This window comes from Scleropages formosus, chromosome 19 (assembly GCF_900964775.1).
Source record: "Scleropages formosus chromosome 19, fSclFor1.1, whole genome shotgun sequence".
NCBI lineage: Eukaryota > Metazoa > Chordata > Actinopteri > Osteoglossiformes > Osteoglossidae > Scleropages > Scleropages formosus.
In genome coordinates this window covers 13,003,570-13,020,663 of record NC_041824.1, presented here as the reverse complement: position 1 = coordinate 13,020,663, position 17,094 = coordinate 13,003,570, and the positions used below count along the sequence as shown (strand labels likewise).

General features: G+C 40.0%; 1 protein-coding gene across 1 annotated transcript; it reads left to right on the top strand.

The window, feature by feature from the left end:
- Nucleotides 1–2,841: 2,841 nt before the first annotated feature.
- LOC108939167 (protein-glutamine gamma-glutamyltransferase 2-like) lies at nucleotides 2,842–16,428 on the top strand. Its single transcript, XM_018760308.2, has 13 exons — nucleotides 2,842–2,962; nucleotides 4,820–5,014; nucleotides 7,573–7,800; nucleotides 7,895–8,013; nucleotides 8,417–8,545; nucleotides 8,704–8,881; nucleotides 9,649–9,781; nucleotides 10,027–10,130; nucleotides 11,892–12,134; nucleotides 13,162–13,434; nucleotides 13,529–13,689; nucleotides 13,970–14,103; nucleotides 15,880–16,428. The coding sequence occupies exons 1-13, from the start codon at nucleotides 2,953–2,955 to the stop codon at nucleotides 16,043–16,045; spliced, it is 2,073 nt and encodes a 690-aa protein (XP_018615824.2). The 5' UTR covers nucleotides 2,842–2,952; the 3' UTR covers nucleotides 16,046–16,428.
- Nucleotides 16,429–17,094: the final 666 nt, after the last annotated feature.

The following is a 17,094-nucleotide window of genomic DNA, read 5'->3' as shown; positions in this document are numbered from 1 at the left end:
CCGCATGAGACACCAGCTCCTTGTGCCTCCTTTTCCCCCGGTCCCTTTGCCTACTGGTCTTCCCTCTGCTGAATAAACCCCCCCCCTCCCCAGCAACCCACATGCGTGTGTCTGCGCTTCTTGTTACATATACACTTTGTGACATAACTAAGTACAAAGAACTGATAAATAAGCCTCTTGTAACACCCAGAAATGATTAAATATGCCTGCATGTGCAAGATATGATATGTAATAAACACGCAAAAAGCAGAAACTGGGAACCAAGAACTGGAAAGTTACCGACATGCCTAATTGTTACACCCTGAAATGAATTGTGTATGAGTTTTGAAAATAAAGGAAGGCAGCAAGGACTGATCGGGGAGACAGCCAGTTGTTTGGGGTTTTCACATCAGCCGACCTTGTGAAAAGTCTTTGCGTGTCTTAATGTTTTGTGTATAGGTGAAAAGGGCTCCTGCGGCTCATCAGTTCCGGGTGGAGAGAATTTTCTTCCACAATGTGCATCAGTCAACTATTTGCAGAACACTACGTAAAAGTGGCCTGTATAGCAGGATGGCAAGAAGGAAGCAATTGCTTTAAAAAAAAAACCCATATAAAAGCTTGTCTAGCATTTGCAACAAAGCACCTGAGCGATCTAGCAAATGAAAGATGGAAAAAAAATTAAATAAAAGAATGAAGGAGATGAAAAAATATATTTTTTGGTCTTCACATAAAGTCTTTTGTTTGGTACAGACCCAACACCCAGGAAATACCTTCCCTACTGTAAAGCAAGGTGGTGGCAGCATCATGCTTTGGGTATAAGCAATTTGTGAGAGCTTGAACAGATTTGCCTGCAATACTGAGCAATAATGGCACCAAGCTGGTGTATAAAAACTGGTAGACATTTACCCAAAAGGACTTGAAGCTATAATTGCTGCCAGATGTTTCAGTATTATTTTGAGCTACTGTGTCACATGGAGGTGGCGCAGTGGCGCAGTGGGTTGGACCACAGTCCTCCTCTCCGGTGGGTCTGGGGTTCGAATCCCGCTTGGGGTGCCTTGCGACGGACTGGCGTCCCGTCCTGGGTGTGTGTCCCCTCCCCCTCTGGCCTTACGCCCTGTGTTACCGGGTTGGCTCCGGTTCCCCGTGACCCCGTATGGAACAAGCGGTTCTGAAAATGTGTGTGTGTGTGTGTCACATGGAAAGAAATATTAAGGCATCATTTTATTATCTAGTAAATTGTGTGATTTTTGCCAAGGGTCTGAATACTTTTGCAAAATACTAAATGTTGCACAGCTCTATAAATACAGACAGCTGAAAAAAAGCAATGCAGCGCTATTAAAAATGTGCAGAAAAAGAGGGATCCTTATTTTCAGTTATTTGTGCTCGCTTTATGCTATCCAATGGGTTACAGACATTTTAGGTTTTAAAATTTTAGTGATATTTTAAAGAGTCATGCCAGAGGTCATAACTGGTCATACTCTGAGCTTCAAAACACCTAGCCTATCCAGAAAGATGGAATATTAGTCATATGCCAGAGGAAGAGGTCACTGGAAGGGCACAGGCCAAATTTGAGACAATTCAGCAGAAAGAACGGGTTCAAACAAGATACGGAATGGGCTATGCAATGTTGTCGTGCAGAGTCTAAAAGGTGTTATAATCTCAGGAGGGAGTAGTTGTGAGTGTTGAAATAAACGGATGAGGATCTGATACACACACACACACATTTTCAGAACCACTTGTCCCATACAGGGTCACGGGGAACCGGAGCCTACCTGACAACACAGGGCGTAAGGCCGGAGGGGGAGGGGACACACCCAGGACGGGACGCCAGTCCGTCGCAAGGCACCCCAAGCAGGACTTGAACCCCAGACCCACCAGAGAGCAAGACCGTGGTCCAACCCACTGCGCCACCGCACCCCCTGAGGGTCTGATATTAAGACGAAAACCCACAGTTCATCAAACTGTCAGTGTGACACTGCGGGAATGCCAGTATTGAAGTGTCCTAGAGGCCAGTATTTTTGCATGTAGCCCTTGATATACTGAACATCATAGCAGCACATCAGAAAAGGGACTCTAATCAGCTCTTTTGCATGTGAGTATTTACATATTTACAGCAAAAAAAATACCAGCCAACCAATGACAACAGTTGGAGACCATCCAGGCGACACAGGGTCCAAGGCTGAAGGGGGAGGGATACACCCTGGATGGGATGCCTGTCCATTGCAAGGCACCCCAAGCGGGACTCGAACCCCAGACCAACCACGCAGCAGGTACGAGTCAAACTCGCTGCGCAAAAACATACTATGCCTTTAAAAGTAAATTAATATATCATTTGAGTGTTTGCAGATGTGTTAAACATTTAATTTGGACAGGGATATGAAAAAAGAATCATTTTCTGAAAAAAAATATGCAGCAGTGCAATGCTGTAATTCCTTGGTTGCTTTGCAAAGTCACAGAAACCTTGTTTCTTTTTCACTATTAAAAATAAAGTTCTTTTGGGGTTTCTTTCTTTTTTTTTTTTACTTTTACTCTAAACCTCTGCTTTTACACAACAGGCTTCATTAGACACTGTAAGTTTCCTTCATATAGTTTCAATCTAAGTTTATTTCTGACTAGAAAAGGGGAAGTAAAATAAAAACTGAAACAACTGAGAAATTTTGACACTTTCAAGAGAATCTGTTGTCCTCAATTGAGCAATAAGGAAATGAGTCAAATTCTCAGAACTGTGAACCCCTGTAAGTGGAGAAGTTGCTAGGAAGCAGAGAGGTCAAATGCGGTAGGGGTGGGGTCGAGTGGGTCTGTACCACATACTCCCCGGTCGTAGACAAACCCTAACCTTAATAAAGGGAGGTACAAGATAGGCTTGAGCAGGGAAGTCTGAGACGTGATATAAAGGCGAAAGTCCGAGCGCTGCGGTACACAGCAGCTGAGCCTCAAACACACAACCTGCAGAGTCCAGCAGCAGCAGGAGCCATGAACACAGGTACAGTGCGTGGAACAGCTGCCCTATGTACACTATTGTGCACCACTGTACGTTCTGCGCTGACAGCAGTGTTTTATGCACTGTTAACGCTTATTACTGAACAACAGCTGCCCTGACACTCGGACTTTTGCTTTTCGCAAACATTTTACTGACATCGCTATCTAAGGCAGCAGGACAAATGTTATACAAGCTCCTTTATAGTTATTAACCTTCTGGTTATTCTTACTGTGTATGGGATTATTCTTACTGTTACGGTGGCACAGCAAGTAGCGCTGCTGTCTCACAGCACCTGGGAGGAGATGTGAGCTTGATCCCTGCTCAGTCTGTGGGTTTCTTTTGGGGGCTCTGGTTTCCTCCCAAAGTCGAGGACATGCTTTTCAGGTGGATTGATGACCTCAGAAAATGCAACCATAGTGTGTGAGTGACAGAGCAAAACTTTGTTTCACAGGTGTGTAGATGAGTGATTCGTTGTAAGTAGTGTATCTAGCATTGTAAATCAGCTTGGGTGAAGAAAATGCGGGCTGATATTACGACAAAGTGATCACCGATTCAGGGCAAGTACCTTGATCCAGGGTACAGCAGTGGCAGTTAAGCCCAGAAACATCAAACGCCATCACTGCAGTTTAAAGACTTGAGTTAAAACATTTCTGGAATGCGTTTACGATAGGTACAATGTTTTGTATTTACCTGTCACCTGTTTTACCCATAGCCTAACATACCTAAAAGTTAAACTATGCCCATATTTGTTATTTAATTGTTACACAGCTGGATAATTAGGTGCAATTATGAATTCATGTTGAGTATTTAATAGACAGCAGGTATACATCTCTCTCTCTGTATATAGATAGATAGATAGATAGATAGATAGATAGATAGATAGATAGATAGATAGATCCCACAAGGGAAATTATTATGTTACAGCAGCAGAACACAAGTCAGATAAATACTTGCAATATATATATATAAAAAAAATCTATATATATATATATACATACAGACATATACTGTATACAAACACACATGCATGTACATATACATATACATATTAGGGGGTGTGGTGGCACAGTGGGTTTGACTGGGTCCTGCTCTCTGGTAGATCTGGGGTTCGGGTCCCTCTTGGGGTGCCTTGTGATGGACTGGCACCCCGTCCTGGGTGTGTCCCCTCTCCCTCCAGGTTCTGGTTTGCCGTGATAAGCAGTTCCAGACTGTGTGTGTGTGTGTGTGTGTGTGTGTGTGTGTGTGTGTGTGTATGTATATATATAGATATATGTATATGTATATAGTACTGACATGTGTTACTGAAGAATACCCCATTTGAGTGTGAACAGATGTTTCTTGTGAATGACAGGAATCATGGGAAATGTAAAATAGTTGTTCAGCTGCCATGGGAGCTGTAAAGGGTTACAAGAGGGTGAGTGCCTGTGGGGAGTGTTTAAGCCTGTCTTGAGGTGCATGGCCTTGAGGGAAAAGGGGCCAGCTGTGTTTTACTATAATTTTGTCTGGGTTTTATTACTTTGGCTACCATGTGCACTTTTTATAAGGAATTATTATTTTGGTGTTTTTACCGCGTGATGCTCTTGTAGTGGGTTGTTATGTTGCGTTGTATGTTTTAAAAGATGCCGAAAATTTTATGAATTTTTTATTGCTTTTCGAGAGGCTGTCCCTTCATGACTTGGTGTGGAATGTTCTGCTTCATTATGTGGTTTGGCCCTTGGGAAAAATTACATGGCATGTTATGTGTTTAAGTGTTGTATTTATTGTAATTTTTTTAATCATTTTGTTATTTTGTTATTTTAAAGGGATTTTTATATTGTGTGTCCGCCTGCCAGGGATGACACAGATTATCTCTGTCCTCAGAGCCAATTGTCTCCACTTTGAGAATTGCCAGATGTGATCTGGAGTATAAGAGGAACAACACCAATCACCATACTCAGCTGAATGGAGTGAATCGCCTGATTGTGCGGAGAGGCTGGCCATTTACTATCACTCTGCACTGCGGTGAAAGCACCTTTCAGCTGGGGGTCACCACCCTGGGTTTCATTGCTAAGACAGGTAGGTCGTTGCCAGCATCTACACACACTAAGCTGTTATGCTGATAGAGCCATCAGGCTGGAAGAGTAAATCACATTTACAGACTATGAAATCTAAGACAGCAGGCAGCCTGCAATGTGCACTGTATCAGGCTGATGCTTTTCAGAGGTCACACTATAGAACAGCAGGTCCCCATCATATGACATCGAAATGGACCAAAAAAAGTGGTGCAGCTGATGAAAGAACAAACAGTTGAATATTTTTAATTTAAGAAATGGAGTGATGAAAAACACCATTGCTGTGGACTGAAATTACATTAGTTGTCATTAATTAATGACATTAACTAATTCTTGTCTACTTAGTAGCAGAGACTATGGTTTGCCTGAAATGACACTACTGTCAAATGCACTTATCTGAGATTTATTTTGTATTTGCTATCTTTAAGGGTTCCTGGGTCTATAAGGAAACAGCAAGCTGTTTTTAGAAACTTCATTTAGGTGAACATGAACATAGTGTATATAAGATGAACTGAAAAAAGAATGACTTCATAAAGCAAACTTAAAGTGATAGTGTTCATGGATTGGGTTGAGGAATATAAAGGCTAAATGTCTTTTTTTTTAAAAAAAATAAATAAATAAATGAAAGCACAATGGAGTATGACATCAGATCTCAATGCATTTATCCATTTAGCTGACCCTTTTCTCTGAATTGACTTACACTGTTAAGGGCACAATTATTACATCCTTACAATAATTTACCCATTTACACAGCTGTTTAATTTTACTGGAGCAATTGAAGGTAAGTACCTTGCTCAAGGGTATTACAGCCAGAAGTGGGGATCAAATCTGTAACCTTCAGGTCCAAAGGTAGGAGCACTAACCACTACACTACTAGCTGTCCTTTTTTTGTCACTATAAACATGTGAGCACACAAACAAGAGTGTAGCATGCCAACCCACAACCAAGCGCACAGGTGTGTCGTTCCTGCAATGCACAGTGTCTCAGTCTCTCTCACACAGGCTCTAGGTCTCAATTTACAACACCGCACAGAATGTTACCAGCTTGGAGTCAATGTCTCAGAGAAATGGAAATCCAGACTGATTAACCATTAATGAAGAGTTGCACATGTATCTCAATTTACAAACACAATTGGGAAGTTTAATAATACAGCGTAATCTCTTAATTTCACTGGTTATTTTCTGTTAAAAAATATCTGGTAAAACAATAATTCATTTTTTTCTGTTAAACCTATTGACAGTTGATTCATCAACTGCATACAGTGCAGCCCTCCTCAATCCTGGAAACAATGAGTCTCAGATAGAACACGTGGACAGGATGCCACTTTGTTCTATTATCTTTTTATGAACTTGAAGCAACAATAAAGTTCCCTCTTTAAAGTAACTGAAAATTAAAAATATGTAATGTTCACAACCTCCTCTGTTGATCTACTTTATATATGATGGACCATGCTGTGTTTCCAATGCGCAAAGGTGGCACAAGAGAATGAAACAGCGAAGTAGAGAAAGGAAATTAAGTTGCAGTATAAAGAGAATCACAGGCGCAGAATACAAAAAAAATGTTTCACCTTAAATGCTGACTGATTGTCTTGTGGTGAACTTTAACAAAACTGGCAATAAGGAAGTGACTGATGAATTGCATAAACATGTCTCTCGGCACCTTCTCACTTTCAGTTTGCGATCAAAAAAGCATAATAATAGACATGCACTGATACACACACATTTTCTGAACCGCTTGTCCTATACGGGGAGCCGGAGCCTACCCGGCAACACAGGGCGTAAAGCACCCACTTTCCAGAAATATACACATTTGTTGCAGGGTTACAGATATATCTTAGTACCGTAGTGTGCAGTGCTCTGGTTTCGGATGGGGTAAAGGACACACGGACACTGTTCATTAGAACACTGGCACACAACAAGAGGTATCAATACACAAATGGAAATAATGCTCTTCGTACAAGGACCCCTTTTCCTCAAGGACCTGCACCTCGAGCCCCAACAGGCACTCGCACCCTTACAATCCCTTATAGCCCCCACAGAGATTGAACAAGCATTTCACATTTTCCCCATAATTCCTAACTATTTACAATGACCATCTTGTCCTGCTCAAACATGACACTCTTCAGTAAAGCAGGTTGTTATAGTACTTCATAGCTTTGGACAATATGTATTTTCTATGGTCACACACACAAGCCGTTTGTCCCAAGGAGGGTCACAGCAAGCTGGAGCCTAACCCAGAAACACACGGCGCAAGGCTGGAGGGGACACACCCAGGACGGGACACCAGTCCATCACAAGGCACCCCAAGTGGGACTTGAACACCAGACCCACTAGAGATCAGGACCCAGTCAAACTCACTGCACCACCTTTCTATGTTCAGCATTCTTTAAAAATTCCCCAAACAAAGTATCTGTTAAAATAACTAAGAATGAGGATGGACAGTTATGAAATACATTAAAGTGAAGCATTTTAGAAGTCATACGCAGTTTAACGGCATGTTTTAATTTTAATTTTTTTTTTTAAAGGTACCAGTAGAAATGTCTGTCTAATTTGTGTTTTAAAGGGCCATGCTCCTCAAAGGAAAAAGGAACTAAGGCTGTCTTCAAGTTGAGTGAATCTATTTCTGAATTGCACTGGAGCACAGCTGTCTGCGACATCAGTGGGGACAAAGTCTCTCTCTCCATCTGCTCACCCCCTGATGCCCCCATTGGCCTCTACTCTCTGACTTTGATCCAAGCTGGCAAGGTCGGTCTCGGAACCTTTGTGCTACTCTTCAACCCCTGGTGTCCAAGTGAGTCAGTGGATCAAGTTGTCAGTGCTGAAGCTTCTGAAAGAGTGTTAGTCTGAGTCATTATTGAATATTGTTCACTTGTTCTATCTACCAGATGATGCAGTGTACTTGGAGAGCGAAGAACAGCGAAATGAATATGTTTTATCTCAAGATGGTCTGATCTACAGGGGTACCCCAAAGTACATCGTGGAAAAGCCATGGAAGTTTGGTCAGGTATTCTTGAAGGCAAATTCTTGAAACATTTTAAATGAAATTTGTGTAATAATGTGTTCTCCTCAATATTGCCTATAATACCCGAAGACTGTTCATAACTCCGTTTGTTCATAAATCCAGTCACTTCTACCATTAAGACACAATAAATAAAATCTTAAAAATAGAGACACTGGGCATGCTTTACTGGCAATGAACAGCAGGCCACAGAAGTAGAGGTTGTTTTTTTTCTCCACAAAAAAAGAACTTTAAAAGAATATTTATGCAAAGAAAATGCAATGAAAAATAAATAAGTGGAAACTTGTAAAATTTTAACATACATAAAAAAAGGTCCCACTCTAACTCTACTTTGTCATTCAGATTTGGCTACAGTGAGCAGTTTGTAATTCCTGTGCTTGGTTTGCAGTTTGAACCTGGGATCCTTGACATCTGCCTTAGAATCCTGAATGAAAACCGAAAATACCTGAAGAACCCAGCTGATGACTGCTCAGCTCGAAGGAGTGCTGTATATGTCACCAGGGTGCTGAGTGCTCTGGTAGGCCATTCGCATGTATTCCTCCAGGATGCTAACAGTCTTCCTCTTTGTTGCAGTTCCTTATTGTTACCACATACAGAAACCATCCTGTTTCTTGCGAATTTTCAACACCGAAATTTATTTTCAGTACTGCATGAAGCCTGTTGTCCTTCCTGCAGATCAACTGTAATGACGACAAAGGTGTGCTTCAGGGAAGATGGAGCAACAATTATTCAGGTGGCAAGGAGCCGGGATACTGGTCTGACAGTGTAGAGATACTGCATTTGTGGAACAGCACCTCCTGTATGAAGGTGTGCTATGGCCAGTGCTGGGTCTTTGCTGCTGTGGCATGCACGGGTAATTCTTCTCATCTCCTGCTTCTCTTTGAATGTAGGTTCTTTTGTGCACCAATGTCCTATATTGATGTTAATATAAATGCCTTAGAAGGAGTGTACGCAGATTGAATCATACTGAACCCTGGCGAACATGCAACACCATTCTGTAACATTGGGCATACCTGCAGAATTAGGCATTAATAATTGCTAGAGCCTTGTTGTCTTAGTGCTTGATTTTCAGTGGTGGCTGTATTATAGTACAGCTAGAAAAGAAGATAGCATTGCAACAGTCAGAGGTGAAAAAAATAAGCTTTATTGAAAGAGACTGAGAAAAATACCAGTGAAGACAGTCAGTCACCTAACAGAGGTGGGTCTAATAGAAGAGCACCAGAATGATAGGCAGAGGATGAGCAGAAGGCTGGGAGGATGAGTACTGCTGGTCAGCAACAGACAACATGGGGAGATGCACTGAAACAAGGGTTCCAGGAAAAATTATGACAATTCAATAAGGGTAGATGAAAGTGAGGATCAATAACGACTGTAATCAGTTTCACAAATTTTGAGGAGAAACCAAAAAATTGTGGCAAAACAATAAGACATTAATAACTTGGCAAATGGAAATCTTTGGACACTTGCAATTATTAATAACATTAATAAAAATAGGATGTCCACCTTATTATTTTTCATTGCTTGCTATTTGGTTATACTCTTAATTTTTCATTATGATGGCATATTGAGATTATGCAGATTAAAATTCTAACATGTTTTTATGCATTCTTTGTTTGCAAGTCTCCAGAGCTCTGGGAATACCCTGTAGAGTTGTCACGAACTTTGAGTCTGCTCATGATACCAACAGCAACCTGAAAATTGAGAAGTACTTTGATGAAAATGGACACTCTCTTGGTGGCAGTGATTCAGTATGGTAAGGATTTATACGTGAACTATATTTATATTTACATTTATTCACTTAGCAGATGCTTTTCTCAATGAACTCTATGTAGTGTTGTTAGCCCACACACCTTATTCACCAAGGTGACTTATGGGTCACTCATCCATACACCAGTGGAACATACTCTCTCTGTCACTCACACACTGCCAGGAAAAATATGAATTAAAGGCACAGAACAATCAGAATGACAGAATTTGACTGTTTGCACTTATTTCCAGGAACTTTCATGTTTGGGTGGAGAGCTGGATGAGTCGTCCAGATCTGGAACCTGGTTACGATGGCTGGCAGGCCAGTGACCCAACACCACAGGAGAGGAGTGAAGGTAAGCCTGTCTCCAGAATTACTGAAGAACTTCTTCTGTTTGTTATGAATGGGTAGAAGGGCTCTCCATTGTGATGGCAAAATCAGGCCCATCTTTTTCTTCCCTGCGTACCAAATGACTATGCAAGACTAAGGAACATATTTATTTTTTTAATGTTTTAAAGGTGCTGTTGAATCTCTTTAAACAAACTAAGACCAGTTCTATGCTTTTTTGTGTATGCTTCGTTTTGGATCATCTTTACTGACACCAGGGTCTGTTTTCAGTAGCAAATGTTGTAGTTGGTATCACCCAGTGAATCAAGTTTTGCATGTTTGCCATTGTTCTCCAATACTAGGTCCTTCTCAGATCATTGTAGTTAAGGCTGTCATCCTCTGTCTGTAGTGCGCAAAGGAATTGTTCAAGGGAGAAAATGAATAAAAATTTTGCTCTGGATAGGATGTATTCTTACTAGTGAAAAGCTAACTCCTAAAATATGTCCTTTTTGCTTTTGCCAGCTTTTATGAGGAAAAAAGATTCTTCTGTAAAAAATTTGTAAAATGTGTTACTAGGAAAGCTCAGTGCAACTCAGTGGTAAAGGAACAACACAAGAAAGTTAGACATATTTGTTATGAGACTTATTGGGTCATAACATGAAAAACTGACCACAAAATGTATTAATTGAGCTATTTCTGAACAGAGGAGTTACTATATTATCAAAAAAATATACATCAGTCATGAAACCATAGCTGACCTTGAAGGAGACTGTGCAATTACAATCGCATCAATAGCAACATAACCGTAGAAATATCTATGGTTCAAATGTGATAGCTGACAGCTGACAGTCAACAACAGAAGATATTCTAAAACCTTGACATTCTGCTGTTGCTAATGATAGGTGGCTTATATTACTCATCTTACCACAGACTCTTTTCTTGAATTGACAGTTCTTCGATGAGCTACTGTGTCATGCAGAAAAAAATTGCTACAGAAGTCCACTCAATTAGTCTTAGATCATCCATTAATACGTTTTAAAATGACAAAATACTCATTTAGCTGCTGTGAGGTTATATGACTCTTTCCTGTAGAGTGTGCATCATTTATAGATGTAGATGATTTCCATATGAATAATTGCTTTTGGAAATCGCAAAAGCAATGCTTAGAAGAAGGGTAGATGTATATAGCACTTTCAAAAAATACTTGAAATGCAAAATACACTTGAAGAGAAATTCTTTCTAAATCTATATTTTAATTTTCCTGATCAAACCAGTTATTGGAAACGAAACTTAACAATGCAGTAAATCAGTATTTTTAGTCCATATAGTAAATTCAAATTTAATTGAATAAAGTGATTTAACAGGGTAATTCCACATGAATTCCATATCGACTGGAATACCAAATAATATGAAATGCTTGTATATCAGTTTGAAAAACAAATACAAAAAAGTCAGTAAATGCCCAGAATCCAAAAGTGACACTTCCAAAACATGAGAACCTATACAAAATGAATCACGTTTACATTAGCATGTTTAACTGCTTAACATATCTTGGAAAATGGTCAAGTTTTCAGTGCATTTGTTTGTTTACCATTTGTATAAAACCATTGTATTAAGTGTGTGCGGGTATGACAGAGTTCATGTGGTAAGAAGGTAAAGAATTTATGACTTCATTAATGATAAGAATTTTTTCCAAATGAAGTTAAAACATAAAATAAAGCGTTTTCTGCATGATTCCTAGTCTTGAGGGTACAGAATAAAACATGATGAATTGTTGCTTTCCCTGCAGGAGTTTTTTGTTGCGGCCCTGTGCCCTTGAAAGCCATCAAGGAGGGAGAGCTTACCATAAAGTACGACGCTCCCTTCTTGTTCGCTGAGGTCAACGCCGATGTGGTCAATTATGTGAAGCATAATAATGGCAGTCAGTCCATCATTGGCACATCGTCCACTACAGTGGGGCAGAAGATCAGCACTAAGAGTGTGGGCAGCGATGTGAGGGAGGATATCACACACCTCTATAAGTACCCTGAAGGTATGCCAGCATCTTTTCCAGCCAAAGGTTTGAATCTCACCTGCAGCTGTAATACCCTTGAGAAAGATATTTACACTAAACTTCTCCAGTAAAAATAACCCAACTGTGTAAAGAGGTGACTATTTGGGGGCAGCTGGTAGTGTAGTGGTTAGAGCAACTACCTTTAGACCTAAAGGTTGCAGGTTTGAGCCTCACCTGTGGCTGTAGTACTCTTGAGCAAGGTACTTACCCTGAATTGCTCCAGTAAAATTACCCAGCTGTATAAATGGGTAAATAATTGTAAGTTGCTTTGGCAAAAAAGTGTCAAGTAAATAATCATAAGCTGCTTTGGTGAAAAGCAACAACTAAAAGATTGACTGTAACCATTCTAGCTACATATGACTGTTCTTTTCCTCATGACTACATGGCATTTCAGTTTACAATTAAAGACACTCTTAACCGTACACTTTCAGATACAGTTCAGTTTCAACTTACATTTGTTTAGCACCTTTTCTGAGAAGATGTCTTAGAATGTATAACATAGAATTTTCTCCAAAGCCCAGAAGTGCATTAGTCATCATTTTCCTTGAAGGATAGAGCTACTATGATGCAAGACGAATTTCAGAGAAATGTGACAATAAAGTTCAGTCATAATGTATCATATCTAATCATAACAAGTAGCATTTGACAGTATGTTATACATTTAAAACAAGTGCAGAAAATAGTAAATAACAAGGCAGAAAAAATACTTCTTAGGCTGCTATAGCAGGAAAAAAAATTGTTGTTTCCAGGTCAAATTGTTGCCACCGCTGTGGGTTATACACATAACACAGCTGTGGGAAAATTGTGTTCACTGAGATGGTTCTGGATTGGTCAGATGGTTGTCTGGATGTCCCCAATGTGGTCAGCAGGTGGTCAGGCACCAGAGAATCAGAGGAGGAAAAACCCTGTCTTTGCCTCTTCAGGATAGATGTAAAATAGGATGAATAAAGGAATTAGGACCAATAACACCAGAATAATGACCTGGTTTGATAATGTGATATTTCAGGTTCAAAAGAAGAAAGACAGGTGTTCCAGAAGGCCAGCCACCACAATAAGCTCCAGAAGATAGGGGCAGAGCCACGGCTGCGTATCAAGATCAGTGTGTCCAAAGATATGAAGAGGGGCAAGGACTTTTATGTGTTCACGGATGTTGTCAATAAGACCCCCGTCTCAAAGTTGTGCCAGCTCAAGTTTTATGCCCAGGCTGTTTCCTATAATGGCAAGTTGAGAGACTCCATTGAACAAAAAGAAACTAGCTTTGACATTGCTCCAAATGGTGGTAAGTACATCCTGCTCAGAAGCTCTTTGACACTGCATCGCTTTCAGAAACTTGCGTGCCACAGCCTCCTTATCCCGTATCTGGGACTTTTCAGAGAAGAGAACTTCCCTGAGGCTCAAATACCACCAGTACTGTGAGTCCACAGCCCTGGATAATATGATCCTGCTGGTTGCCCTCATCACTGACTGTAGCACCAAAGAATACTTTGGAGCGACAAGAACCATCGTCCTGGAGAACCCAGAGATCCAAATCAAAGTATGATCGTTATAAAACATTATTAATTAAAAATTGTACAAACTGTTAGCAAATCCGTAAAAGACAATTAAAAACATTCTATTCTCAGTAAAACTTAAAATAGAATTAGTTTTTAAACAGAACAAAACATTGAACTGTGCTGCAAGTTATTCAAATGTCAAGAGTAATTAAGGTCATAGATGAACAAAAAAGTTACTCTAAGTTTGACTGTGTAGCAAATTTTGCAGTGCCACTTGAATTATAAAACACCGGCACCTTCTTCTCCTGGGCCGTTCTGTAGATCCTGGATGACCCCAAGGTGAACCAGCCGCTGACTGCTGAGATCTCCATGCAGAACCCTCTTCCTGAGACCCTTGAGAATTGCTCCTTCAGTTTTGAGGGGACCAACCTGATTGCTGGGAAAACCATTCAAAGGTACAGCACTGTGACAGGAGCATCCTTAAATATGGCTAGATGTGTTTTTTCTTTTCACTGTACATAATTAAATATAACATTTACTGAGGTTTAAGAACTTTATGAATGTGCTTTTTTCATAAGTAAATGTAACATCCAGACTTGACCATACTGTCACCAGGTACAGAATGAGGGCTTGAAAGGCAGGACTTTGGAAATACGGGTTTTATTACACCTCATCATGGTTGAACACAAGCATTCACAGGGTGCACACTTACCTGGTCAAAGCTCTCCAGACATGCAAAACAACCTTGGGGTCAGCAATCCCCCATACCCAAGCTGCCCCGCTGGACTACGATCAACATACTGAGGCAATGCACCCTGGGAGACCCACAGCTCCCTCAATGCCATTACATAATTTGTCACAACGCAGGCTTGAGGTGGTAAATGTCCTCCTGAAAAAGTCTCGGTCAGATGGTGGTCTGGATGTCCCCGATCTGTTCAAGGGGTAGTCAGGCTGGCCAGAGGTGAATGCTGTAAGTCGAAGGCATAATCACCGTTAGTTTCAATGGTAAGACTATTTGTCTTGCTGAGTTACAAAATTTAAGTGATTTATACTGAAATATCACCAAATACCATTAAAATGGACACATTAACTTCAGTAGTTAACATTAGCTATCATAACACAACACACCACAACACAACTATTTTGCTTCATTAATTACTCTATAATATTGTATGTCTGTCTACCTGTGCTTGTTCAGGTCTTTCCTAGCTATCAAACACGGAACAAAGTCACTCCCTCACTTTCTTTAACCACTTGTCCTTGTCAGGGTCAGGAGTGACCAAAGCCTGTACAAAGCCTATCCCAAAATCAAAGAGTGCTCGGATAGGAGCACACCTTGGTCGAGATGCCAGTTAATCAAAGGTTCACCGAAGTAACTCTCCCAAACAAAATATTTATAGATACGATAGATATTGTTTATGAATTAATTCATCCTTTAATGCAAAAAAAAGCTACTGTAAACAGAAACACAGTAAAGACAGCAGAAATTAATGGAGGCAAAGCAAATTAATTCACATTCGTAGGGAAACTGGACCCGGTGTCTCACAGCACCTGATCTGTGCAACTGGACATGGGTTTGATCCCTGCTCAGCCTGTGTGGATTTTGTATGTTTTCCCCGTGTTTGGCATGGGTTTCCTTCCACGGTGCAAAGATGTGTTTCTGGAAAATTGCTAAGTCTGCCTTGTCCCATTGTGTGTGTGTTATGTTGCTCTGGCGTATAAATGGGTGAATGACTGTAAGGAGTTCAGTGTAGTGTATCTAGCACTGTCAGTTACCTTGGTTAAAGGTCTCAGCTAAATAGTGATTAATCACTGTTTGTTGCTTTGGAGAAAAGCGTCTGCTAGTAGAATAAATGTAAATTTATTCTGCTGCTCAGCTGTCAAGCATGCAAAACCCTCATTTGGGTTGTTGGAAGTGTGAAGCAATGCCTCATAAGCAGAAGCAGTGGTATTAAATGAAACTCCATTAAAAATCAAATTCTTGTAAATAAAATATGTGCATTTTGGGATATCACTGTAGTCCTTGAAGAATTTCTTACTGTTTGCCCAGATACATTTACTGAGAAACTTTAAGATACAACAAAACATGCCGTAGTATTTGAGACTGTCGGCTGCCTTCCTCCAAAACTCTTCATGCAATTACCTGCTGTCCATTTCCATTCATGTCACTGTATCTGAAGCAAAGAGCTGGCGACTGACAACCCATGGCTGATCTCTTCTGGTGTCTGCAGGATTGGTTCTCTGCAGCCTGGAGAAGATGCCAAGGTCACTGTGTGCTTCATTCCCAACAGCCCTGGGATGAGGAAGCTCCTGGTTGACTTCAGCAGTGACAAGTTGTGTAACATTAAAGGCTTCAAGAATATCTTGGTTAGATGTGAACAGAACGCAGCTGCATGACCAGCTTCTATAATGCTTAATAAGTGCTATTATAACATGTATCTTCTCTCTGTCATCTGTCTTTTCATGGCAATTCTTTCAGTAAGTCTGCTAAAGTATCCCATTTTTATGAATCATTAAGACAAATTCAAATTACTTCTTCAGTCAGTATATTTTTTAATCTTTCTGTAGGTAATTCTGTTTAACCCGATGTAAAATAATCATATGTCATATAACAGTATATGCTGACTAACGTGTTTTGTTATAATGGCAGATTGAAACATCAAGGACTGATTCTGCTGTGAGTACAGTGAGCTAGACTGACCTTATGTAATACACTAATTGATCACAAAGGGTTATGTTAAGCATGATGACAAATTATACACTGTAAACCCTATTTTGTCTTTATCATATAGTGCTTACTGGAAAAAAAAAATAATTCCAAAAGCTAAATAATGGAAAGAAGAGCAATATGAGTAGCAAGAAGTGTAGCAGGTATCGTAGTAATTAAGAATATAGGGTTATAATCAGTTTAAGTCAGAGCTTGGCTCTGCTTTTCTGTTTTAACTGCAAATTTGACCATTGATAAAGTGAACTGTTTATCTTCACTGTTTTTACAAATTTATTTTTTTACACATACCGTATATATAGTTACTGCTACATAGAAAACCAAAATTAAATATTTATAGAGAAGTTTAACATTTTAAGTAGAACTACAAATATCTGCATAATTTAAGAATCACAGTTTGAAAACTAGAGATAAATCTTTCCTTTTCAGAGCTCTGTGATATATCAAAGGGCAGCAGAAACATCGTAATGAATCTGTGCCATTTCCTCAGCATACAGTCACAACCCCAACACTTAAAATGTTCTCTTTCAGTAGGATTTCTCAAATATTACTGAGCCACTCTAGGGCTGTTACTCTCCTTAAACTCACATTTACTATTCTGATATTCCATTTAACACTTTGTGTACCAATAATTAAAGAGGTAATTAAATGTGGTAAGATACAAGCTTAATGGACTGGGGTAAACACAATCATCCAAGAACCCTTTGACAAAAATTTGATT

What these genes read in the sequence shown, in the direction of transcription:
- LOC108939167 (XM_018760308.2), top strand. An exon ending in CCTCTATAAGTACCCTGAAG is followed by an intron (nt 12,135 to 13,161) that starts GTATGCCAGCAT and finishes GTGATATTTCAG; the next exon opens with GTTCAAAAGAAGAAAGACAG. An exon ending in GCTGGGAAAACCATTCAAAG is followed by an intron (nt 14,104 to 15,879) that starts GTACAGCACTGT and finishes TGGTGTCTGCAG; the next exon opens with GATTGGTTCTCTGCAGCCTG.